Source organism: Colletotrichum jinshuiense, chromosome 9 (genome assembly GCF_051148585.1).
Source record: "Colletotrichum jinshuiense chromosome 9, complete sequence".
Classification (NCBI taxonomy): domain Eukaryota; kingdom Fungi; phylum Ascomycota; class Sordariomycetes; order Glomerellales; family Glomerellaceae; genus Colletotrichum; species Colletotrichum jinshuiense.
In genome coordinates, this window is record NC_139316.1 from 2,210,961 (window position 1) to 2,236,783 (window position 25,823).

General features: G+C 56.5%; 7 protein-coding genes across 7 annotated transcripts; 5 read left to right on the forward strand and 2 right to left on the reverse strand.

Moving 5' to 3' along the window:
- Positions 1–983, reverse strand: EsH8_IX_000607 (uncharacterized protein; the record flags this gene model as incomplete). The annotated part of the gene is made up of 3 exons (XM_083266943.1): positions 1–314; positions 366–855; positions 972–983. 3 exons carry the CDS (start codon positions 981–983, stop codon positions 1–3), a joined length of 816 nt encoding a protein of 271 aa, XP_083130508.1.
- A 2,711-nt stretch (positions 984–3,694) lies between these two features.
- On the forward strand, positions 3,695–4,684 carry EsH8_IX_000608 (uncharacterized protein; the record flags this gene model as incomplete). The annotated part of the gene is made up of 1 exon (XM_083266944.1): positions 3,695–4,684. The coding sequence occupies one exon, from the start codon at positions 3,695–3,697 to the stop codon at positions 4,682–4,684; it is 990 nt and encodes a 329-aa protein (XP_083130509.1).
- A 1,863-nt stretch (positions 4,685–6,547) lies between these two features.
- On the forward strand, positions 6,548–7,549 carry EsH8_IX_000609 (uncharacterized protein; the record flags this gene model as incomplete). Its single annotated transcript, XM_083266945.1, has 1 exon — positions 6,548–7,549. The coding sequence occupies one exon, from the start codon at positions 6,548–6,550 to the stop codon at positions 7,547–7,549; it is 1,002 nt and encodes a 333-aa protein (XP_083130510.1).
- Positions 7,550–8,172: 623 nt separating this feature from the next.
- On the forward strand, positions 8,173–9,998 carry EsH8_IX_000610 (major facilitator superfamily domain-containing protein; the record flags this gene model as incomplete). Its single annotated transcript, XM_083266946.1, has 3 exons — positions 8,173–8,566; positions 8,628–8,975; positions 9,028–9,998. The coding sequence occupies 3 exons, from the start codon at positions 8,173–8,175 to the stop codon at positions 9,996–9,998; spliced, it is 1,713 nt and encodes a 570-aa protein (XP_083130511.1).
- A 583-nt stretch (positions 9,999–10,581) lies between these two features.
- On the forward strand, positions 10,582–11,208 carry EsH8_IX_000611 (PaaI family thioesterase; the record flags this gene model as incomplete). Its single annotated transcript, XM_083266947.1, has 1 exon — positions 10,582–11,208. One exon carries the CDS (start codon positions 10,582–10,584, stop codon positions 11,206–11,208), a length of 627 nt encoding a protein of 208 aa, XP_083130512.1.
- Positions 11,209–12,147: 939 nt separating this feature from the next.
- Positions 12,148–13,016, forward strand: EsH8_IX_000612 (uncharacterized protein; the record flags this gene model as incomplete). Its single annotated transcript, XM_083266948.1, has 2 exons — positions 12,148–12,274; positions 12,358–13,016. The coding sequence occupies 2 exons, from the start codon at positions 12,148–12,150 to the stop codon at positions 13,014–13,016; spliced, it is 786 nt and encodes a 261-aa protein (XP_083130513.1).
- A 748-nt stretch (positions 13,017–13,764) lies between these two features.
- EsH8_IX_000613 (uncharacterized protein) lies at positions 13,765–17,713 on the reverse strand (the record flags this gene model as incomplete). The annotated part of the gene is made up of 6 exons (XM_083266949.1): positions 13,765–13,908; positions 13,962–14,095; positions 14,148–15,950; positions 16,020–17,351; positions 17,531–17,561; positions 17,636–17,713. 6 exons carry the CDS (start codon positions 17,711–17,713, stop codon positions 13,765–13,767), a joined length of 3,522 nt encoding a protein of 1,173 aa, XP_083130514.1.
- Positions 17,714–25,823: the final 8,110 nt, after the last annotated feature.

Sequence of the window (25,823 nt, forward strand, 5' to 3'; positions counted from 1 at the left end):
TTATGAAGAGCTCATGATGGCGGCATGGCATTCGGTGCCAATGTTGGGGGTCTCCAGGCCATCCCGTGTCTGTGGTCCCGGCTTGAGGTAGCAGTTTCCTGGCGCCTTGCCCTCGACGGCTCCTGACCTGGTCGTCCATAGGGGAATGAAGCTGACTCCGTCGCAAGTGGCGTTGCCACTAAATACATCTTCGTATGAGTTGAACGCGGCGCAGGCGTCCATACAATTGTTAAAGTTGGCGGTGAACAGCGACATCAAGGGCGGATTGGGAGCGTTGGTGTTGCAAAACATGGTAAAAGTCTTCTTGCCAAAGACTGTCATAAAGTCAGTTGTGCTCCGCGGCACGGTCTTGGTGATGGACTTACAGTCTGTTGTGTACGTCTGGCCAGTGGTCGTCTCATCCTTGTTGGAGCAGTTGTTGGTGAGGGAAGCAAAGCTTGTTGCCGTCGCAGAGGCGCTCGTTGTCGTCGCCGTTGGGGTGGCGGATATTGACGACTGGAGAGCCGACAGCTTCTCAGCTGCCTCGTTTGCGCGGCTCGCCTCTAAGCCGGTTCCTGCTGCCAGGCCGATGACGGCCGCCGCCAGGACTGCGATAGTGACGGACAGGACGAAGACGAGGAACGTGCAACCGCAGATGGTCTTGTTTCTCTTTTGAGGCGCGACAGGTTCTGCTTCGACGGGGTAAAGGCCCGGCGTGCCGGTAGGCGTTGTTGAGTACGCTCCATATGTCGAACCGTCTGGCTTGGTCGACGTGCCGGACATTGGCTGAGGCGACATGGGGTACGACTGCTGAGGCGGGCCATGGTAGACCTCAGGGTATTCGTGCTGAGGCGCCAGCTCTGGGCCTTCATCGTACTGCAAAGCCATGATGTTAGAAAGGTGGGGTCACAGCTGTTGGCCAAGCACGAACACCCGAGAGATGGGAAACCCGAAGAAGAGAGCCAAGAGAAGAGGAAGAAGCAAGGACTTACCGCAGGTGCCATTTTTAAGTACTTGACTGTAGTCATATGGTGTGGTCAACAGTCATAGCACAGGGTGAATGGGGCAGCCGGAAAGAAAATAATGACAAGGTGCAGGGCGGGAAGCACGAGCTAGATCAAGAAGGAGGAGACCACCGGTGAACGAAGGAACCGGCCGCGGCAAGAAAGACATTCAAGTATAGCGTGGAGTAAAACCTAGCAACCCCGTCCTCTAAACTGGTGGAGTTGATATGTGGACGAGGGTATGGGGGGGGAGAGGAGGCTGGACATAGCTACAGTAGCTGCTACACTAGGTCGCACACAAAAGATATTATAAGGGTCCCGCAAAACAGGGGCCAGGCCGGCATCTCATATCCAGCCAGCGCAGGACTTCCTACGCCTGGTTGGTTGGACATTCGCCGATAGCCTCCAACGGGGGGCTGACGGGAACAGACGAGTAGAAAAGAAACTCCATTCGAGCTGACGGGCTGAGCGCACGCAGTGACGCGATTGGCCGTGCCGGCGCCAAACGCGCATCCCAATCTGCCGTAGGACGTGATATTTTGGAAGCATTGTGGCACGCATTTTAGCAGCGGAATAGCCGCGTGGGTGGTATAGGGACGCCGGCTAGTCGCCCAGGGTCAAGCACGAAGGCTTGACTTGACTGAGAGGGACGGAGAGGAAGGGAAGGAGAGAGAAAGAGATGGGTGCCCCATGATACCGTAAGCCCCTGGCTGGTCTTGGCTCGTCCTATCTGTCCCAGAGAGAAAGGTGTGTGTGAGTTGCCATGCAGGCGAGCGGATCGACAAGTCAGTCTAATGCGCTTCTGGACGGATGGGCATACGAGGCCCCCCTACATCTGCCAGGCATGCGGCTGTCCACGGATTGGATGTCGAAAAGGCGAATGAAATAAAATAAAAATAAAAACAAACTCGCGGGAGAGACGGGTTCCATACTGAGAGGCTCCCCAAAGAAGAGAAGGAAATTAGAGACTTGACAAAGCCTTGTCCCGGGAAGGAGCCAATCGGCCACGTTGGGCGCCGTCCCGAACGGGGGTTCAACAGAGACATTGGCATCGCGATATGTCTCTTTCTGGGCTGCTAGCGCTTATAGGCCTGGGGGCGCAGGACAGGGGCGCAGGACAGGGGCGCAGGGGGGTCCAAAAGTTTGAAGATGGCTTGTGGGGCTGAGGAACAGTTACAGTTGTTTGCCTATTGCAACGCTTGTGCTTGTCACTGCAGTGCCCCCCGGGTCGTGTTGTCCCGTCACCAAGCTTCTTTCATTCCACGTTCCTAGAATATCGATGCCAAGTCAGGTGGGAAGCGGTAACCCCTTCCCGCCATAGGAAAGGTGTCTCGATACCCCTGACCCCATCCCGGGCTACCCAATGCTGCTCCTCGGTATACGGGTGGTTTTGGGTAGGGGGCGAGAGCGAGGCTTCTCGCTTCGTCCCGTTGCCAGGTGGTGCAGAAAACTGTGTTGGTGGTGTGGCTCCAGTCCTGATTTGCTACGGAGAGGCGAAAAATTCTATATTCATGGCTTGGCCGAGGCCGAAGATTGGGACATTTAAGAGGTCCGGGGTGGGGTTTTTACTCATGGCACAGTTGGTGAAGAGACCAAATAGTAATCTACAGTGGCCGGCGAGCTGAACTGGGGGCCGCGGCTCACTGAAGCCCCGGCAAGCAAGGGCCATTTTCAGAAAGCCCAGAAATTTCCCCCCTTCCTTTAGTCCTCCCAATTTCATTTTCCTCGTCATTGGCAAAATTCCAGAGATGTGAGCTCTGAGCGTGGAGGGATGGATGATTTAACGAAGCTTCTGGGGTGGCCCGACCTCGATTCGAGCTCGAGCTTGAGCTTGGTCTAGGCCTTTTTCTCGGTGCTCCTCCCGCCCCGGCTCGGTCTAAGCCTTAGCACGATGCCCTGGCGCGAGAACTAAGCTTCTTTCCCCTTGATCGAAAGCCGATTGTCCAATCCGCTCGTTTCGAACCCCTGGGAAGAGCCGCCAGGCAGATGGGAATCTTGAGCACGCACTTGACGGGTTAGGTATGTTACGTCGAAATGCGTGGCGCCAAGGGGAGGTGGATGACGGGTTCTTAGTAAGTGCCATGTGGGCGGCGCTCGAAGCAAAGCTATCCAAAAGTGGCAGTTTCTTTGCAGTCGTTAAATTGAGCTCGCTCGCACTTTCCTGCTCGGAATGGCGGAAAACTGACCACAATTGTCAACTCTTTGCGGCACAGCAGCCAGTCGGGGGCTGCACCGGCAAGCGCCAAGTTATGATGTGGACTCTCGGCTGCCTTCCTGGCCTGCGTATGTCTCGAGTGAGGCAGACCCCAGCCGGACTTGGCTCCGGAACAACTTCTCCTTGACTTGCTCACCTCAGCATCCTTAATGTAGGTTCAACAGCTCACAAGCTCACGATGATGGTGTAGGCGCCCATGCAACAGCCGCCGTGAACCGAGACTAGATGCTTGGTGCCTGGTGCCTGGTGCCTCAGCATTGGCTGCTTCAATTTCGACATGTCTGGCAATGGCCGCATGAACCAACTGACTTTTCGATTGGGTATTAAATCCAAGCTTTGATGCGGGTTCCTTTTCCGTCAGGGGCGGGAAAAGGCGCAGCCAGCGCAAACCCCTTTTACGTTGCGGTCGGGCGATGTCCCCCCCGTCACTTTGTTAAATGAGTCTTCAGAAGTTCCCATCGACGGTTCACAAGACCAGGGCTTACTTTCTTGGCACATGCTCAAAAACAACACCTCGCCCTCGCCCTGGGCTGTTCCCGCGCCTCGAGCCAACTCCCAGAACGCACCCGTCCTACAGAGTCGAAAGCAAGCCAGCCAAACCTGTTCCCGGGTCACGCGACTAGTCATGAAGACGATCTCACTCTTGTCGGCCGCCGTGGCGCTGCTGTCAGTTGCGAACGCGCAGACACCAACCCCGGCACAAACATCAACCGACGTGCAGGCGCCCATCATCACAGCCTCTGCTCGCCCGTTCTTCATCTACGACACAAAACCATCGGGCAGTCTCGAGGCATCCATCGTCGAGTACAGCCGCTCGTATGCGGTCTACAACGTCGCCTGCCCAACCGCAGATGCAGCCTGCCAGAAAGAAGGCTACTGGCCGGCAAATGTCACCCACTATGACGGCTGGGGCTGGAAGGGACAAAATTCGGCCACCGCGGGCATCCAGAAATGGTGGAGCTGCCGCCTCGGAAGTGGTGGTGGGGACGTCATCGTTGAGCAATACGGACTTTGCAACATGACGACGATAAACGCGTCCGGCACCGCTACCATGACTGTGGATCACGACATACCGATGAACTCTTGTTTCGTGAATCAGCAGTCAGTGGTCGTAGCCATGACTGCGGGCTTGGAGAAGGTCATCGCGGTTCACCCGATCATAACAGAGGGCGTGTATGACCCCTCGGCTTTACTGTCTCTACAGTCGGCTTCAAGAGCGACGGAGACTTGTAAGCCCATACCCAGCCCGGCACCGCTGAGCTCTACTCCCGGAGAAAAAACTGCGACGGAAACCGTGGTGCCAGAGGCGGAGGGTACGGAGGCTGCGGGAACCGGGACTACTACAGGAACCGGGACTGCTACGGGGACCGGGACAGCTGCGGCGTCGGGATCGGCCCCGCCGAGTGGATCGGGTCAGATGTCGGCGAGCGTGTCGCTGGTGGCCGGGGCAGCAGTGGTAGCAGCGGGGTTCGGCGTCTTCCTGTGATCGTTGGGGTCGTGAATGGGATGGTGGGAAAGTTATAGAGTATGAATTAGGAATAATCATGCAGTGTGCTAAGAGATCATAGATATGTGTGGCTTCTGCGCTCACCTGCCCCGTAACAATGGTGTTTAAAGTTACTCTGCGACTCTGTTCAGCCACATTCCGAGGAACGATCGACTGTGCGCGAAGAGACAAACACTTGCAGCCCTCGGCCCGGGGAAAGTCAACGCTAACCTCCCCGACAGCTGTGTCGTCGGAAACGGCCGGGCCTGACACATCGCAGCCACGCGTGAAACTCCTCGACCCCGCCTGTTCGGTGCGACCGCCTCGGGAAGGCCTTGGTGGCTCATCAGTGATCGTGAAGGTGACAAGGATCGGAGTGCACAATTACAAAAATGGCCTGAAACTCGAAGGTCAACAGAGTTGTGCTGAACACGTCAAGCCATACCTGTATTAGCTCATTGATTGGCCCAGCATTTTGGGTTTCCAGATAATTGCTGACTTGCATGCCGCGGAGACCCGAGCCGGATCCGAAAGTTGCAAAAGTAAGCTCAGTAGTGTTCAGAAAGGGGGTGAGGGGTAGATCGCCTGTATTTGAATTGGATCTCGCTTGAGTTGTCTGTTGTCTCTTTCGTTTTCGTATTGAGCAGATTGAGGCTCTCGTTGCAACAATGCTCCATACCCGCACCCACAGATGGATGATTCAGCCTCGGTTGCGATGATAGGCACGGGCAACAGCAAGGCCCAAGTGTTAGCAGTACGTACACACTAAAAGTAAAAAGGCAGGGTAAGGGTAGCATGCTAGGTGGACCTGCAATGCTTACCTAAAGCCAGCAATCGCCTGCTAAGAGCTATGGAGAGGGAAGAAGGTCGGGTGGGATCCAACTCCTTACCTGTACATTCATGCAAGTCATAGTTGCGACTCAGAGTATCCGGGCTTCGCTGCAGTAGGTTTGCAAGCATTCACTTCTTCCGAGGATGTGTGGCATCTGATGCAATGGGAAGCGCCAAATGCTGAATTACCAGCTAGCAGGCTGCTGTGTCCAGAAAAAGGCCCGTTCCTGCCTGGGCTGAGCCACCGCAAGCACGGACAGAAGCTAATCGGAAGCACTGGCGCAACTGGAACAGCCCAGAAGCTCACCCGGCTCAGGTTTCGGTGGCGTCTGCCAGAACCTGGGCCACCACTTCTCATTGAGATTTTTCTTTCGTTTTTCTTTTCACTTCCCACCTCTCTCGTCAATCTCTTGGTCTTTGCCTAGCCTGCCCCTTGCTTTTTCTTCTCAAGTCCCCCTCGGCTCTGGCCACTTAGAAGTCGGCCCCAGTCATCGAATTTCCCGAGGATATTTCGTTGGGCGTTAGGTCGTTAGGTGTGCGCCGCAGCAGCCCAGCGCGCGATGCGACAAGCCATGTTTCCTTGTCCATATATTGAATAATGCATTGCGTACCTGTTCCAACGCTTGTCGGCAACGAACCTGCCTCCCGCAACCAACCTTCCTGCCAACGCGGTCTCTCGGCCGTCTGCTGCCTGACGGACGCGCCCTATTCTGACTTGACGTAGGACGACCGTCATCAGGCCCCGATTCAACCATTGGCCTTTGAGTTGACTGGTTCGATACACCCTTCTCGACATCACTCCCGACGCCGCCGGCTGACAACGTCGATAACGACAGCAACCGATCCTGACTGAGGCAACGGCAGCTCAGCCTCGACCCAACCCCGGCTCGGAGCTCTCCACCGACGCAGGCTCCTTGTTGTACCCGTATCGCTCTCGACCCCTTGGCTATCTTCAGCCCCGCCACCCGCCGCCCCGTCCTATCTTTCGCAACCCCTCCCCGCCAGTCCCTAGCTTTATCGCAACTACCTACTATGCCTACCTATCTCTGCCACGGCTTCCGTTGGGATCGTCGAAGCATTCGTGTTTTTGTTGTCGTCCAGAACATCGACGATGCCGCCCCTGAATGGATCATTGCACCGAACTCGTCACCCGCCATCCTCGAATCATTCTACTCGCTCTTCGACTTCATCCCCGAGCCCACACCCGACGACTCCGAGGCTCAGCGTGACAAGAAGAAGCGTAACAAGTCCAAGGCCTCCAAGGCCGCCGCCTTGCGTAACGAGTACGACGTGCCGCCCTCGACCGTTCCTCCCGAGGAGGACGACGTACTACAGAATGATTGGAGCGCCGTGAAGCTGCTCGAGGAATACGACCCATCCGACTTGAGCTATGTCAGCCGTCCCTACGCGTTCGTTGCTGATCACGTGGTACGCATCGACCTGAGCAACTCGATAACGGAAGAGATCATGCGTTACGAAGAGCGACTAAGCGAAACCAAGGCCATGGCCAGCGCCCCGAGCGACGAGTTCTATAAAGCCAAAAAGGGCTCCACGTCGGGGAAGAAGGCTGGCTGGTTTGAGAAGCTGAGGGACCAGCTCCAGCGGGGGGAGGATATCCGATGGTATGTCGTCGTCTGCGGCGACCAAGTGCGCGACTTTCCAGAGGACGCAGGAAGAACACAAGAGGACGATGACGAGGCCGAACGGGAGGAGGAAACCGCGACTCCACGACCCCGTGATGCGGGTGCCGGCCCCTCCAGGGGAGGTACGTCGCCACGCGAGTACATGTCCAGTGTGCCGGCAAATCAGTTCGCCACGGCCACGTCGCCACAACAACAGCAGCAGCAGCAGATCTCGCCGAGAGAGGCGGGTCTGCCATACGGTACCCTTCCGCAGCATCCCAATATGGTTGGAAACTGGACAGAAAAGGAAGTACCAACATTACAGTCAAAACCGTCAATGGACTTTAGGCCGAAGACACCCAAGGGCGGCGGTTTCAGAAGATTATTTGGGAAGAAGGGCGAAGACCCATGAGCTTCGGATGCTCTTAGGGAGCGGAGAGACCTATCCGAGGGCGGATCACCACAACCTGTACTTGTAACGTTATTTTGAAGGGTGCTGTCTGGGATACGGCACAATATCCTCCATGTTTAAGCGAATTAGCCACATGCCCACGCGGCAATGCAGAATACGATTCACACGCGAAAGCGCATAACAAATGATTTGTTGATTGAAACAGGGCAAAGACCAGGAGAGGCTTCATGATTGACCCCTGTTTCTGTGGTGTTCTCCCGCAACCCACTAACCCCAGCTGCAGTGACACCGAGGAACCCCAGCTTCCCTTTCGAAGCGAAGCAGGGATTAGCTTGCTACGTCATTGGCCAAAGGTGTCTCCTAAACATCTTCCGCCGTCCCTGGTATTTCAGCAGCAACACAGCTCGCTCCCTTTTTAAGACAATCCGACACGACCTAGTTCCGTTGGCGACGCCCATTCAATGCGGCAAAACGGCCACCTGCTTTCGTTCGCGGACATCGGCTTTCGAGCTGAACATCTGCATCCAATATAATTCCATGATTTGACCGCCTCTACCCAGACAAACCTCGGATGATCGTGCGTCCTTGATTCGGATACGGCGCATGACTCTCCCCCTGCCACAATGGCTGAACACTCCAGGCTTCACGCACCTGGCACGTCACCCCGCGCGGGTGACACGTCGCCTTCTTTTGCGCAGACAATGGCAGAGTTCAACCTTGATAGCGACCTCGACTTCGACCTCGACGAGGCAGAGGATGACCTGCATCTGCACGAGGCAGAGCTCGGCGGCGGACAGGCCTACGAGCTCAAGAGATTGGGGAAATCGCCTGCGATGGACAACGGCGGCGGATGGGGCGGCGACGCGTCCTCGCCGAGGCGGCGGGCAAGCGACAGCACTGTCGCGAGCTTCCAACTGTATACGCCTGACGAGGAGAGGTCTGTAGTTCGCAAACACGACCGCAAGCTGGTGGTTTTTGTGGCCCTGCTGTTCATGCTCAGCTTCCTGGATCGGTCCAGTACGTCGGCCCCTTCGATACACCCCTGCAGTTTCCTCTTGTGCTGACGTGCCATCCTCAGACATTGGCAATGCTCGCATCGCTGGCATGGACGAGGATTTGCAGACGCAACCCCCATGGGACGGGTGGTACGAGTGGACCCTGACGGCCTTCTACATCTCGTACATCGCTTTCGAGTGGATGTCGCTGCTGTGGAAGCTCATCCCCGCCCATATATACGTGTCCATGATTGTGCTTTCATGGGGCTTAACCGCCTCGCTGCAGGCCATTTCCGTCTCCTACCCTATGCTCATCTTTCTACGAGTGCTTCTGGGCATTGGCGAGGCCAGCTTCACAGGCATACCATTCTATCTGTCTTTCTTCTTTAAAAGAGAGGAACTGGCATTTCGCACCGCCATCTTCATCTCCGGTCGGTTCTCTGAGCGCTCCTAATACATTTTGCCGTGGCTGACCCTGAGCAGCCGCACCACTGGCGACAACGTTCGCATCATCGTTGGCCTGGCTGATTATCCGGTTCGCCGAGGCCAGCCCCATCGCCCCATGGCGCCTGTTGTTTCTCGTCGAGGGCTTCCCATCTGTTGTCGTGGCCGCGGCTGCGTGGCGCATCATCCCCGACAGTCCGGAGACGGCGTCGTACCTCACGGCGCGCGAGCAAAAGGTGGCTCGGCTCCGGCTCCGGCGCGAAACGCCGCATAAGACGCGCGGAGAGAAGAAGTCTCGAGGTCTTCAAGGCCGCGAACTCCTCGCGGTATTATGCGACCCCATGGCGTGGCTGACGGCAGCCATGTTCTTCCTTACCAACATGGCATACTCTTCTCTGCCCGTCTTTCTCCCCAAGATTCTCACCGAGATGGGCCACTCTCGGTTGGCGTCACAGGGGCTCAGCGCCCCTCCTTACTTCTTGGCCTTCCTCGCCGTCCTCACCACCGCCCGCCTGTCGGATCGAACGCAGAACCGATCCATTCCCATCGTGCTGCATGCCCTCGCATCGGCCGGCGGGTATGCTGCCCTCGCATTGGCAGAGCCTCTACGCCTCTCGCCGCTGCTGCGCTATCTCGCCGTTTACCCCGCCGCCGTGGGGTTCTTTAACGTCGTGACGCTTACCGTGGCGTGGAGTATCAACAATCAGGCATCTGAGAGCAGACAGGGCGGCGGGTTCGCCTTGATGCAGATCATTGGGCAGTGCGGGCCCCTCGTGGGGACGAGGTTGTACCCGGATCGCGATGCGCCGTTCTACGCGCCTGGCATGCAGACCTGCGCATATGCGATGCTCGCCGTGGCCGTGTTGGCGCTGTTCCTGAGGTTCTACCTCGGTTACCTCAACCGAAGGATGGACGCGGCCGGCGGCGGCGATGCCGAAGAGGAACAAGGTTTGGTTGGATATGGAGGCCGCGTGAAGACGGCCACCGAGAGTTTTAGATATATGCTCTAATGAGCTCAAAAGGGGGTCGAATAAGGGTAGCATCACAATAAAGCATCCATACACAAATGGGCCTATGGTCGTCGGTATGAGTTCGCTACCCCCAATTGTCGGCCCCACCCAATGCATGGGATGAACATGTCGCCCCTATCGGCTCTCACATTCGAAACTCTCCAATATATTCCCTGATGAAAATCAACGCATGTTCATCAGTGGGGACTTGCTGTAGAGTTTGTGTGCGTATGTATGTATGTGTGCGTATGTATGTATGTGTGCGTGGCTCGTCCCAACTTTCCAGGGTGACATGGTGACATACTGCGATCGGCGCACGGACCATATCCCACAATGACCTCGGTCCTTTTCCCGGAGTGCAATGAAGCTCATCCTCACTAGGTGCCATTCAGAGAGGAAGCCATTAGAAAAAAAAAGAGTAGCCATTGGGATCCGAAGTCGCTCATTACAAAAATTGTTTTATTAGAGCATTCAAACGTTTATCGCTTTGCCTCATACCAGATACCCCCGCTCGGCATAAAACGGGAAGAGAAAGAAAGCGAGGGCAAAAAAAAGGACAACGGAAAGACAAGAAGGGCCAGCAATGAAGTCGGAGAACCCGGACTTGAAGCACTTCCTCGGCATCCCCTGGGCCGCGGCGCACATCAACGCGCCCGACACGGTCCGTGAGACGGCCAACTCGCGGCTCCCGAAGCAGGACACCGAGGACCAGCTCTTCTCGACGACGCTGCACACGGACGACACGATCGCGGCGTACCTGACGCTCTACAAGCGGCCTTCGTCGTCGTCGTCGTCGTCGTCGTCGTCGTCGTCATCAGAGACGACGGCCAACGGCAACGCCGCCCAGAGCGATGAAGGCGCCAACATGATCCGCGAGCTCAAGGCCCTGCTGACCCTCCGCAAGGGCGTGAACGGGTACGCGGGGGTGTCCCACGGCGGCATCGTCGCGACGGTCCTGGACGAGACCATCGGGCTGGTGTTCCCCGTCAACAAGATCAACGGGCTGATCCCCGACGGGGCGTACATGACGGCGTACCTCAACGTGCAGTACGTCCGGCCCGTGAAGACGCCGCAGACGGTGCTGTGCGTCGTCAAGGTCGTCAAGGTCCGGGGGAGGAAGTACTGGATCGAGGCGAGGATCGAGGACAGCGAGGGGCAGGTGCTGGCCAAGGCGGAGAGTTTGTATGTCAAGGTGAGGGGGAACTTGTGAGTGGGCGCGTTTAGGGGAGAGAGGAGGAGTGCGGGGTTTTCTTCTTGTAATTCTTGTAGATTTTCGCTGCAAGGACTTGGGCGGTGTATTTAAACAGCCGTGTTCATAGAGACGGTGCGAGGCATCATGCCAGACTTGGATGAGGGGTTTTTGTCCATGGCCAAGAGTGAGCCGGGCCTTAGTTGCCTATATTGCATAGGTTTTGCGGACAATTCGACGGCAGATGTTAAATGGATAAACACTACAACACATGTTCACAAAAGCGATGCCCATTGTTACATAACGCCTGCAATGCCTTGAACCGAGGTCACCACCACCGCCAATACAGCACTTCGCAACGACAAGCACAAGTACAGAAACCGAGCGTGATTCGGAAACCCCCCACGTCGAAACCAGAATCCGATCACAGACAAAGACTCATGTCTGAAACCAGCCTCTCTCTTGCTTGCCAGCGGAGGTCACGCCGGCATGTCGTGAGGTTCGGAAATGCAAAACTCGGGGGAGGAAGGAGGCGGGTGGGGGACCCACCACATCCGAGGCCGTCCGCCCGCGCCCCATCGGTGCAACCACCCCCCAACTAGCAAAAGGTGGAGCCCGGCGCTAAACCCCTTTCCGTCTCACCCTTCTCGAACCTCTCATCGCAAGACCCACCTAAAATTTCATCCTCCTTCACTGCCCGTTTACACATACGCATTGAAACGTCTCTCGCACCCACGAAAGCCCTCGACCAAGGCGACCGCGAGCCGACGACCCCCGGCGCTTCATAGAACGACGCCGCGTAGTAACGGCTGAACCCCCCGCGGGGATCCCGAGTCCCGAGAGGCCCCGATTTGCCGCTCATCTCACGTCTAGGAGACTTCGTTCTCTTCATCGCCAACCTCCCATCTCACTCGTCTCTCGTTCGCCGAGGAAAAAAAAAAACCCCCTCACCGCAAAATCATGGCCCCTAAGCGCGCCGCCGAGGGCGCGGCGGCCTCATCCGCGGACGCGCAGCAGCAGAAGAAGCCCCGCAAGGGCTTCCGCGTCGGCCCCGACAACCTGCCCGAAGGACCCTGGCGCAGAAAGGGTGAGTGGCCCCTCCCCTTTCCCCTCGCCGTCGGCAAGGAACAAGTAATTGCTTCACGTATACTAACACGCGCGCGCCTCTAGTCGAGAAGAAGAAGCTGGAGCTCATTCACAAGGCCAAGATCAAGAAGGCCTACGCCAAGATCAAGGGCAGGGAACTCGCCTCTCAGTCCTCGGCCGCCCCTCAGGAGCCCGCGGCGGCGAAGCACGCCTCAAACGATGACGCGCAAAGCTCGGAGCCTCGGAGCGGAGAGGTCGCAGAGAAGGAGACGGCGTCCTCATTACCAGCGCCGGTAGAAGGCTCGGCAGCGCAGCCCCCCTTGGAAGGGGAGATCCACCCGTCCCGCCAGGAGATGCTCACCACCGAGGACGGAGAGCCGCCCAACCCCAACACCATCGCCGTGAAACGCAAACACCGCGGCGACGGGGGCGACGGTGACGGGGAGGAGGAGGACGCCACCGTGGACCGCTACGAGCCGCGCAAGCCCCGCCGCCCCCGCAAGCCGGGCTACTACGAGAAGCAGCTCGCCCACGCCGAGCAGAAGAAGGCCGAGGCCGAGGCCCGCCGCGCCGAGATCCAGCGCCGCCGCGAGGAGCGCGAGCGCAAGATGGCCGACCGTGAGCGGTACCGCCGCGCCATGGCGAAGGCGCGCAAGGGCGACGAGAACGGCCAGCGGAAGCTCGGCAGGGAGAGCGGGCTGTTGCTCGAGAAGGTGAGGCGCATGATGGGGGATTCCAAGTAAGTGGCGTACGCAGGCGTCACAAGAGTTAGTTAGGCAGGCTGGCGGTCTTCTTCACACCAGAGTTTGATACCACATGTACAAATGGCATGCACAGGCATAAGGGACAATAAAAGTTTTGGCTTGACTTCTTCGGAAAAAGAGAACCGACGGCTGAGCCATCGATCCGGTGGTGTTTTTAACGTCACTAATTTCGAATGCAACCACCCCCTCGCCCTCCCCAGATGACCGACCCATGCGCGGACGGCATGCTTTCTGACCATCCAGCCTCATTCTTCATCGTTTCACTATGCGTTCCTTCGTCTCCTCTTCCTCTCTCGCTCTCACTCCTCGAGTACAAAAAAGTTGTCACAAACGGAGTCGTCCTCTTCACTCGGATGCCAACGAGTGAGAGTGGTGAAAGCGCGCTCTCAACGAAAAGTAAAATCGTCCCGCCAGCCCTGGTTCCCAAACCTGCCTTCGAGAACCAAGAAACTCCTTTCGTGCCCCAAAGCAAGAAATTTGGATATCATTAAAGTTTCCAAGCGCGGAGCAAAAACCCTCCCCCTCTTCTTTGTCCTGCGGCCATGATGGCGTTCGAATGATGGAATCCGAATGCGAAAGTCAAAAGGCCGACAATATGGGAGGGGGGAGAGGTGTCTCCGAACCAGGATCGTTGAAGGAAAAGCGGTCGAGGGCGTAAAGTCGTGGGTGTGTTGATATGTACAAGGGTTTCCAATATCGTCAGTCTATACCATCCAAAGCCGGCACTTTAATCGGTAAAGATGGTATGGCTGTTTTCAATGACGAATTGTACGGCCAGGTTCTTGACATGCATGTCGGTCATCTCTCGCTCCAGGCTGGTGTCTCGCATGATGGTCGGAGCAAACACGACCGCAAGGTTCTTGGGAGACATCTGAGGATTGGTCAGCGCCGCTACAAATCGCGTCATCAAATCATAACACTTACCAAGTTCTCGGGCTCTCGTTGGGCTACACGAGCGAGATGGAACATGAGGAACTCAAGGCAGTCGCGATGTCGCTGAGGCATCGTGCTGAACACCTTGCGGAGGTGGTCGCAACGCTCCGTCTGGTCCGAAATGGCTACAAAATACCGTTAGACTAGATGATGGAGAATTGTCAATGTGGGACTTACCGTTGGACTCCAGAACGCTGTCGTACACATCGTACGTCAGCAGTGGCATCGGGAGTTTTCTGAAGTATTGCTTGAGCACACTCGTTACTGCGGTGATGTCAAGGCCAGGGTCTGAAATGTCGTAATCCTCGCTCTTGTCAAATCCCTCTTGAATCATCTTCACTTGGGAGTTGCCGCCCGTCTTCCGGTAAATGCCCTCGACGTCCATACCGCGCAGCTCAACCTCCTCAATGCAGCGAGTTACCACACTGGGAATGGTACGGCGCTCGTAGTCGGCCCTTTCGACAAGGTCGGAGCCGAACAAGGTAGTGGGTGCCTCTGCTATGGTGGGCGTTGACACGTTGGTCAGAGACATGGACTTGGGGTTGTTCTTCTTGAAGAATCCAAAGCCCTGGCGATCGACAGGTTGCTGCTGGCCCTTCGGAGCGGCCGGGGCCTGGGTGCTGGGAGCCTCGACTTGAGAAACCGTCATGTTGTACGGGAGGCCGATGTTGTCGCCCGTCAGACCGGGTTGCACGCCTCGCTCACGCTCCTGCTGGAACGCCACGACGGCACGGTTTACACCCTTGGCTACGTTTTGGGCCAAGCCCTTGGAACCCTTCTTCCAGTTGAACTTCTTCGCCTGTCCCTTCCTGATGTCCACCACTGTCGGCCTTGCCTCGACTACAGGCTCATCCGTCTCGTGGACGAGGGTCGTGGTCATGCTTGCCGAATCTGCCAAGTTGAGGTTGGATGATGAGAAGATCTTGCTCTGGCTGTAGATGCCTAGTCCATTAGGCGACTTGAGTTCGCCGCCAATCTGCGACTTGAACCGCTCCTGGATCTGGTGGGTCAGGTCGTTGTTCATATCGGCAAGCTGCGCGTTCTTGGACGAGAGCTGCTCAAACTCGAGAAGGGCCCGGTCCCTGTCGACAATGGCTTGGTTCTTCTCGTCGATCAGCTCGTCACGCTCAGTATGAAGTTGCTCGATGGCTGCGCTCATCGCCTGCTTGACCTTGTCAAGCTTCTGCACGAACTCCTTGATCGCAGAATCTTCCAAGTCGCGCGGGTCGACAGGTGTCTTGGTCTCCTTTGCACGTTCGACGTATCCTGCCAGAACCTCGAGCTGCCGAATCATAATCTCAGTCTGCGTATCCAGCACCGAGACCGTCTTGCGCTTCTCAATGAGAGTCTTGTTCAAGCGCTTCAAGTCCTTCTCCGTGGAGAACTGTCTCTCTAGTTCTGCGACACGGTTTTCTGAGCTACGCAGCTGCCGCTTAAGGAAAGCTGGGTCGTCACTCGAATGGATGGAAATGGGACTGCTGATTTCGTGGCCGCTAGGATCCTCAGCAATGGGCGTCTTGGGCCAGCGAGGTGAGGCGGTGCCACGGGTGGTTTCGCTAATACTTCGCGAGTGACCAGAGACTCTGTGAGAATGCTGAGGCAGCTGTGTGGAGCTGGATTCGGTGCTGTTGTTGCGTCCGTGGCGAACAGCGTTCGATACGCGGCGAAGGATAGATGATGAACCTTCGTCGGTGCCGAGGATCCTAGCCATGTCCTCGTCCATACTGAAATCGCCACCTGAGCTCCATCTCGGTAGCTTGGGGGAGACCTTTGCTTCACCATTCGTCTGGTCCTTTGCGGGAGGTTTGGGAGTGTTAGCAGGCACACCGGGCGGCTGCGGGGGTGCTCGGGGTTGCATGTAAGTATCGCTGAGCTTGTGCTCAGTCATATTCGGCCGCGCGGGGGCGGCCAGACCGGATGGATTTGTCTCATCATTTGTAGCGGATCGTGAAGGCGGGCCGCCGGCGGGCTTGCCGTTACCTGAGAAAACAAGGTTAGGTTCGGTGCGTCCTGCATCGGTGTAAGGCATGAGTTCGGGGATGAACATACCGTTGCGTGAAATTGGCGGTAGCTCCTTTCGAGGAATCGACTTGCCAGCTGTAACGTCTGTCCGCGATGAAGAGATGGAGTCGAATGAAGGTCGCACTTCGCCTTCATCACGCTGTCTAGAATCCTGGGACGACCGAGTTGTTCCGTTGCCGACGCGGGGAGGCGATTCAGATGAATCCAAGCTGGGGAAAGGTTCCTTGTCCTTGCGTAGTACGCCGTCACTGCTCTTGGCGCTTCCACTTTCAGGGGTCATGGCGGCCGAATGCGAGGCGCTCCTCGGGCTGATCAGCTTCTTGCTCTTGGGCGCATCCTGTAGCTTGAAATCGTCAATCGATGGTGAAAGCTTGCCGGCCGTGACCTTTTGGGACTTTTCATCGTTGCTTATCGATGATCGGGTATCGTTTCTGGACGATTTTGACGTCTTACGCAGGGGCAGCTTGATAGGCCCAGACTCAAAGTCAGAGGAAGGTTGCCTGCCCTTCTCTTGGAAAGCAATGTGAGGGGTCGATGACTGAGATTCGATTTTCTTGTCTGTGCTGGCACGAGGAATACCGAAGTAGTCTTTATCTTGCTTCTTGGATGCACTAGGCACGTCCGATGTCGACCGCGGGGTCGTATTCGAAGCCGGGGTATGATCCAGAGCGACTGGGATGAAGAAACCGTCGTCGCCGCCATTGGCATCGGCATTATTGTTGCTGCTCGGAGCGAAAATCGTCGAGTTGCGGTTGTTGCGGTAGCTCGAAGCAGGTAACCCTAAGCCACTGTCCTTAGTAGACTCAGAAGGGCGCTCAGGAGAGCGCGAGGGCCGACTGCTGTTTTTGGACGACGAGTCGTTTCGACTGTATGCCGGGCGCGGTCTGGGGGACAACTCGGTTGGCGTCTCCTTGTCAGAGTCGGGATCGACTCGGGTATCGGAAAAGGCATTCGGAGGAATGGCGTTGGGCGGCAGAGCGGGCAGCGACTTGTCTGTTATCATGGGAGATCCGTCCTTCTCCCTCGATTTAGCCTGGGCTGCCGCCTTTGATTTTTTTCTTCGTCTCGCCATGAGCGACTCATGACAGCTCATGCAAAAAATGCCTTGTGAAGTTCTTGCATATCGCAGGTTCTCGATCTTCCGCTTGCAGTTGCGACACCGGAAGCATGTCGCGCAGAATGCCTGGTCGCCGGTAAGGATGGCGAGATCCTCGATCTTGTTGTTGCAAGCACTGCAGCTGTAGGTGCAGTTGTTACAGATGAGCGAGCCATCACCGAGGAGGAGGAGGTTCGCATCGGAATCGAGCAGTGTGCCGCAGGTGTTGCAGCGAAAACAGTTGAGATGCCATCGGTTTCCAGCTGAACGAGGAGGCTCGTTAGTTTGGTTGAACTTGGAGAGAGCAGACAGCATGGCCATGGAGGACAGCATGACTGAACAGCCAGCCAAGCCAGACGAGGGTGGCCGGAGTAGATGGTGGGAAGGGGGAATGGGGGGAGGGAGAGATGAACAAAAAAAAAAGACCACCGAATAGACATACCAAGTTCAAACGCTTTGCCCTCTTCCAGAATCTAGTCGGGTTGGGTCACCGCCATCAGTACGTGCTTGCGGGATAGTCAGAAGTCACCGGTGTGGGCCATCATACCTCTCCGCACCCTTTGCAAGGGAAGACATCGTCGTTGTCCATAGGACTCTCCAAATAGTCCTCCATAACGGCGGCCATGACGGGTAGGTCGTCCTCAGTTGCGGGACGTGGTCACGACAATTATCTAGCGGGCAGGATGTCGACTCGGTCACCGGTCATGAACGTAACGTCGGCAGCAAGACGATCGGTGAGCGAAGGGGTCGACTCTGGAAAGCTGTGTCATGGACGACGAGGGAAGAGAGAGTCGACAGACTGTACGGCTCGTGCCAGGAGCTCGACAGGGCGGGCGTGTACGTCGGGCCGCGTAGCGTCGAATGGATGGCGCTTGGCGAGGTGCTCGGGGCGGCGATAGCGGCCAACCCAGTCGGTGGAGGGAGGGAACAGAAAAGTCCAAGGTAGCAATGGTGGGCGGCGTGGGAGATGCCGTCGTGGTGGCGCTCGTTGGTTTGGCTTCGTTCTGGGAAATCGACGTAATTTGTCGGCGAGGAACTGAGGAGTAGTCGAGGGCTCGGGGCCTCTGGGGCAAAAAGGCGTCGGCGATCAGAGTAGGGGCTAGGTGAGGAGAGGTGGTGAGGAAGGTGGATAGATCTTGATCTCGCAGGCTAGGCGGGAGCAAAGCTGGCGCCGACTTGTCGAATTGGGAATTTCGATCAGGACATAGGTCCTCGAATGGTCGGGACGATGAAGAGGTGCGACGGACGGGCGAGACTCTGGCAAGCCCTGGCTTGCCAAGTGGTACGGTTCTGGGAGCAGCGAGCTGGGTAAGGACAGGAGGGGGCGGACGGGCTCAGGGGGGGCTGTCCAGGCCCTGTAGAAGGTACAGGAGGATGACGGGGCTCCAATGAGCTAATGAGGCAGGGTGCTGTACGTGCGCAGGCCTTGCGTTAGTGACAGATTGGTGATGTGGAAGTCAAGGTGCTAGTGTGCACGAAAACGAGAAGCCGTCGTCAAGACAGAAGAAACGAGCCTGGGAGAGACGGGTGGTGGTGGCGCTGGACGTGGAATTTGGGGAGAACGCTGGATGGGACTGGAATTGGAACTGGAACTGGAACGGGGCTGGCCTGGGCGGGCGGGAGGTGGACGGGATGATGGGATAGACTGGCAGATAGATAGATGTGCGGTGCGGAGGGAGAAGGGGGGGGGGGGGGGGGGGGGGTTACGGGGCGGGAGTGGTCGCTACGTGAGGTACCTTGCCCTTCCCTTGGGGCTGGAAAGGGAAAGGTATCTTTCTTTACTTTGGGGTAGAGTAATGGTACTTGGCACATGGTGTACGGATTCACCAGAAGCGAGGAGCCGTAGCCATACCAGGCACCTCTCATATACCTACACGACGTATTTGTGAAGCTCGAAAGAGAGATGGCAGGGCTGTCCTGTTGTGTGCAGAACTCCGGACGATGTTGTTGCTATCGGCTTGTGTGTAGGCATCAGGCATGCAGGGCAGACAAAGTGCTTCGGTACCTGGTACTTGAGAGACAATGTATCCTGGTACAGGCACGGGAAGAGTTACATGTATTTCTTTGCGGCGCGCAGTGCGTTGAGACCCCAGCCGTACGAGGTGAGTGACTTCCGTTGTCCTTCAGGGCCAGAACCTGGGAACCCCCATACTTGTAACTTGCTGTTCTTTGGCTTCCCAGGGGGTTGACCGCAAGGAAAGGTAAGGTAAGGTACGAATAGCACACAGCCCAATTGTGGACGGGGCATGAAAGCGAACAGAGCTTTGTCTGTGGCACGAACAGTGGGACCCCCTCTTGTCTATTACTGGGGTCATTTCGCAGCAGAGTTGAGGAATTGAGAGGGGGGGGCGACACATAGGAAGGGGGGCTCCTGTTTCTGCCAGGTACCTTAGGTTCCTCACTGGCTGCGCTGGCACCTTTGAATTGGGGGACCTGCCAGGGCCTCTGTGCACCACTTGACTTGGCCTTGGAGAGGCGGTTAGCGTCCAGGAGGAGGTATCGCATGGAGACATGCCAGGACATGCTAGGCCAAGCCAGACGGACGGCTTTGTGTGCACCGTGGCATGTACGCACCGCAGGCACTGGAAGGCAAAAGGGATGTGTTGGTCAGAGTACAGTACCTCCGAGCGTGGTGCAAATTACATTGGAAGCGGCGCATCATTTTATTCAAAGTTTGGGCCCGACTGCCCAAGATAAGATTGCAATTCGTATTGCCAACGGCCATGAACGTCCAGACTGGCTGCTGAGATGAGGTGGATAGGGTAAAAGCAGGGTGGACAAGGGACGCAAACGGTACATCTGAGATGTGACTTTGGAGTCTTGAAAACTTGCACCCTGAAGCCCATTGAATAAGGACCGAAGGAAGACGCGATTAGATGGTGCTCTGCTAGATGAAGTATGGTAATGCGCATTGGTGCACTTGCGGCAGCAGCACAGGAGCAGCATCAATTCAATGTCCGTCTTTACCTCGGCCAGCAACGGGTGCCAGGCATATATGCAGCTATCCAGCAACGATCGCCATGGCCTGCAATTGCGCGTGGTGATCATCCGACGCAAACAGAACAATGCCATCATCCACCTCCCCCACCCACTAAAGCTGGACGCGAGGGGGTGTACGGTCTGGAGCCAGACACAACAGGGGGAAACGGTAATGAAAGGGCCGTTGACACTTGTAACGGACGCGATTGGAGATTTGCTTTTTTACGGGTTGGCTGAAGAGGCGACGCTCATCCATCATCCACCATCCATCACCTATGGCATCCTTCTGGCGGAAGCCCTGCAGTCTGAGGAGGCCATTGAATATGTTCCCAGTAAGCTGCAGTTGGAATGGCGCGGGATGAGACGGATCAGGATTGTTCTGCATAACGGCATCATGCCGCAGCTCGTGACTCGAATCCGCCACCTCGCGCGACCTCTTTCTCCATTGCTTTCTTTTCCCCCCGACTTTGTTACGTTTGGAAGAGCCTGCATGTGAACCCGTGGTAGTGTGCCTGGGCGGCATCTAATGGAATGCGCCCCCTACGCAGTTAGCTGCAGGTCCAGCTGAGGCACGGTCAAGGCTTGGGAGGCCGACGAGGCGCGGCCAACGAACCATTGGTGGTTCATGTTGATTAGTCCCAACGAAGTGTGTAAGCTGGGGACGACTTGGTAATCACGGCTGAGCTTAATAATAGCAGCCACCACCACAACATCTCGACTTGCGGTGTGCCTCATGTTGGACCCCTTTGATGATATGCTGGCCGGAACGGGCAGTCGAGGGTGGGCAAAAGACGTAAACTAGAACTGATGGCGTTTGGCAAAAGAAGAAAAAAATAACAAAACAAACGGCAGGGCGCATGGCATTCCCCTGCCACTCACCTCGCCGTATCAGAACATCAGACGACTGTCAAAACGGACTGGATGACACGCGACGTTTGAAACCAAGTCGTTTCTGGATACCGTGGCTCGGGCTGCGTGTGGCTGTCACACCGTGTGCTGTCCGGGAGAGGGGGGAATCTGGGGTTGACATGAGCCAGCTGAGATGGCTGAAGCCGGGCGCGCAGAACGTATTGCTCTGACTTGTGCTGGGTCTTCTGGCGCGATATCATAACTCGGATTCGAGTTTTATTCACAATGTTCGTTCTCACTGTTGGCCTGTCTCTCTTGGTCAGCTGCGACCCCTTACAGCCTGCAGCGCATGGTTCAACTGCAACCCTGCCGTTCGCGCAGAGCTGGGCACGGAGCTAGAACCACAAGCAGAGGGCATCGGGAGAGGTCGAGCATGCCGATAATCGCCGTCTGTGTACACTACAACCATGAATAGCTGGCCAGGTCGGAGCGCTTTTGGCGGTGAGAACGGTGCCGTGACTCCCTTGGATCGTCGCATTGGATATAACGCCACCATCACACACGACTGGGGTGGCGGTTGTCGTCAATCGAGCGTCTCACGGAGATTTTTTTGTCTTGGTGTGATGCCCTGCCAATATTAGATGCGCCGCCTTGTGGAAGTGGAAGGAAGAGCCAGTCGGGGTCCCAAGATAAAGCAGGACGGGGCCTGCAGGGACCAGTCCATCTCAGTCCAAGCCAAATTGCTCTGTTGTGTACAGAGTACACGCTATGGCAGTCGACTGCAGTAGTGTGCGGTACAATACAGGCGGAGAAGACGGCACAACGCAGCCAAGGGTCGAAGACGAAGGACGAAAGACGTCTTCATGTACCTTGGTACCTCCGCAGGACGTTACGGTACGTACCTCATCTAAATGAGAAGACAGACGTAGGAGGTACCGGGAGGGATTTCGGGCTACTGTTTCAACTAAACGGCCCCCGCTGCAGCGCCACCAGAGCAGATCCGGATCCCTCTCTCTCGCTTCCTTCACAAGAAGAAGGACGCCCACCCGCACAACTTGCCGCCATTCATCACGATCCATGCAGTCGATCCTCCAAACCCCCGGCGACCCTTCACGTCTCCAATCTACATATTGCGGGCACAACGGCACCCGCAAAACATCATGGCGGGCGTGATGTCGCCGTATCATATCATCTGCGATCCGTGTACGGCACAACCGCCCAAATGACCGTGGGCCCTTTGATTGCCCGAGATATTCATCAAGAGACGTATGTGCCCAACAACACATGATTCGCCTCTAGTCTTGCCGCCAGGCTGAGCCCAATTTCGCGTCATCGGCATCCAAGAGTGGGCCCGCAACTTCCCATTACTTTATTGCTTTGGATGGGAACCTCCCGGCTTCCAACTTCCAAGGCCCAAGAACCTTGACATCGATACCTCTGTATCTCCAGCCGCGACCCGGCAAGGCTTTGCTTGCTTGCAATTTCTCAACTCCAACAACCGAGATCAGCATGATTCGATCCTCTGCGGCACCTGCCTGCCTGTCCAAAGATCCCTCTCGATCTTCATGGCCTTGATGACTGATGACATGTCGCGTCTCACAAAAGTCGCCCAAGGCCCTGCCATGACCTCTACCCTATGGTTGGGCGCCGCCGTTGTCACCGTTTTGCAGACTATTCCAACAGGACTGGTTGAGTACTCCATGACTGGCGCAACGCAACGACGTGCTTTGCCAGCTCCCCCGCCTCCGTTTCAAACACGTTCGCTCACCACACCGAACTGGCACCAAGATCGCACACTGGAGTCGCATCGCGGAAACGTATGCCTGAACTGGCTGCTTGGCCCTTGGTATTCCACCCACAACTCTACTCACTATGCACTGCGTGGTTTCAGGCCCTCACTTTCGGTACCACTGCACGAATCCTGGACCTGGCAAAAATGTCGCACTGACTCCTGGGAAGATTACACAGCGTTCGTACGGCTAGACCAGGTGCCTGACCGCCTACCATTGGCTCCCGTGATTTGTTCCTTGTCCATTCATACGCTCCAACGGCTGTCGGGAGTATCCCCGCCACCTATCAACTAATATGCCCGCCGTTGCACAGGACTTACATTGTGCGGCTCTCTCTGAACTAAAAAAATAATTAAAAATGAAGTCGAACCCTTTACTCTGCCCACTTCCCTTGGTATCGAGTTATGAGTCTTGGAGGCTCCCCTGGAGCTGACGCCTTGGGCAGCGTCTCTGCACTGGCTCAAATCTCATTAACCAGACAACGGCATCACCGTCGTGTAACTTCTTATGAGCGAGTTGTTGTCTGCCTTTGCCCCCTGCCAGAGCATTGTCCCAAAGCAGGGAGCCCTCGTCGGTGGGAATACGTACGGAGACGGGAAACTCGTGAATTCCCAAGAAACAGCGTGCCACGTCAAACTTGGCTGACAGCACTAGGGTCTTTTGCCAAGTAACTCTCCTACCGACCGTCTTCGCGAGGTTCATGAGTTGTCCTCGGACTTGGTTTCAGAGGGCTGTCATCACGCTGGGTTGTCATCTGGGGGAGGCGGTCAGTCTGGGAGTGGGATTGAAGCCCACTGGCTGGTGCGCTCGCTGACGAACCCATGCCCGTCTGCCGACAGGATTCGGGGGGTTGATCGCAATACTACGCTGTCAATATTTTCCAAATATTTGATTGCAACCTTCTAATTTGGACTGTGGCCTCCGAGGGCTTTTTAAATGCTCGACTTAATATCGAAGGCGGCAGCAACCATAGCACAACCCCCACCCCCACCGGCATTCTCTCAATCGTCCGATCATGGACGCCCATCCAACCTCGCCGTCTGTCCGTAAAAACAGGCATCTACTCAGTGACAAGCTTTTCTTTATGGACCCGCCAGCCCCTTTTCAATCGGTCGAGATTCCGTGATGTGGACGGGATGCCATGAGAGACCGCGTAATCCTCGGCCTCTGCAAGTGTGCCGTGTCCCTTGGGACACTTGAACATTCCTAAGCCGCTCTTCGTGGCTACCCTGATCAGCCCCAATCGCTCATCCCGGGCAGTCAGATTGCCGATCACACTGGCCAACGAACCGCCTTCCCTTGTAAACGGCCATCGCCAAAGTAGAACTTTCGGACTTGACGCAGACCGACAGCACTGTGGCGCATGCACGTCCAGCACTTTCCGTGAAATGGTATACCTGATGGGACGTGGCCGTTGGCCGTGTCCATTCACACCCAGGCCCTCAGGAACCGGCTGGGAGGTAACAGTCCAGTCCGCGGGTCTCCTGGCGGTCCCCGGAGACCATACCAGTCGTAAGCCATGCATGTTTCGCAACTCGGTACACTCGCAGGCCCGAAACTCGCGATTAAAGACGGCCGCGGCGATGCGGCCACCCTCCCGAGTGCGGCTTCGGATTCAAACCAGTGAATGCCGCCGCCCGCCCGCCCTTGCCGGAACCCGTCCAAATATTCTCCGACGTGCACCTGGGTCTGACAACTGCCGAAACCCGCCGCACATGCGTGCGATTTGGGCCCCCAAGGCCATCTTTTATGGCAACGGCTCGACTTTGAGTACATAGTATGGATCAGGTCGCGCATGGGACGACGTCCTCTACGCCGCACGTCAAAATCGGTTTCGCGCGCTCCTGGAAGATGGATCCCGGCTTGTCGCCGCACAGTCAACGGGGTATCTGAGCATGATCAGGTCACCATCGATCCGGGGAAGCCCGCACGCCCTTCTGGCAACATCCATGCGTCACAGTCAATGCCCTCCCTCCCTCCACCACCCCCCTTTTGCCCGGGCAATCGACCCCATAAACAGAGTTTCTTGCCATCCCAGAGCTCATCATGCTCGGTGGCGATGTCCTCGTCAACCTGACACTTCCCTCCAAGCCACGCGACTTGGTTGATGATCTCATTCTATAACCGATCGCTCGGGGAGGAGGTGGCCGAATAGATTTCGTCCTCAACCTCCGCCACGTTTGCCTGCTCCATTATTTCGTCTCAAAATAAACGTCCAAAGAAGCCATGTAATCTCTGACGGCGAAAGGGGGGAGGGAGAAAGTGAGCTGCTCCGGCCAAGCCGTCTGACTGCCAGCCCAGCCCAGCCCAGGTCAGCCAAGCCAAGCCACCACCACCCCCAGGAACGGCGCCGTCCGTTCCCTCAGCTGTGGCTGCACTACGAGGCAACATCATCTCACCTGCGCCCAATATGCGCCCCCCCAAAGGAATAATAAATCGGGCTCATGAGGCAGCCCGCACACGGAATCATTGGCCGCGTCGAGCCTGTCAGCCTGTATAGATTCGACACGGGTCACTCTGGCATTTCCCACTCCTCGCAAGGCGGAATTCGGGTAGATGGCACGAGTCCGATTGTAGAACAGGCGCCCATGCTTACCATGGCCTTGGGGTGAAAACAACCTCCCAAAGGTCTCGACCGTGAGGAGTTAGACTTGGGCAGCCGTTCCCCTTCCCAAGAGTTGCCCGTAGGCGATGAGGCCGGCCCGAGTATGGGGCTTTAAATCCTCGGCTCTACGGACCGGTCCCGGACCATCGTGGGTCAGGTCGGTCCCAAAAACAGTCCCCAGATGGGCATCGGCAAGCAAAGTGCTCGTAGAAACGATATGGTTCAAAATGTATACATTGGAATAAGATGGATATTGGTACAGTCCACAGCTATGCCGGACAATTACAAGAGGCAATACAAGAAAAGGTTCCAAGATGTACGCAACACCCAACACCCCCCTGCCTTGCCGTATGGCTAGCTTCACCCCCTTTCCATACCAACAACGACAAAAACTCCGTTCACTTTTGTGGCCTCGAGGTATTCCATTCACCACCGTCACGACGCCAAATTCCAGTTCCTGCACCCCAGCCCCATCTCCATGTTGTACGGATCACTTGATTCGTTTGTGCGAC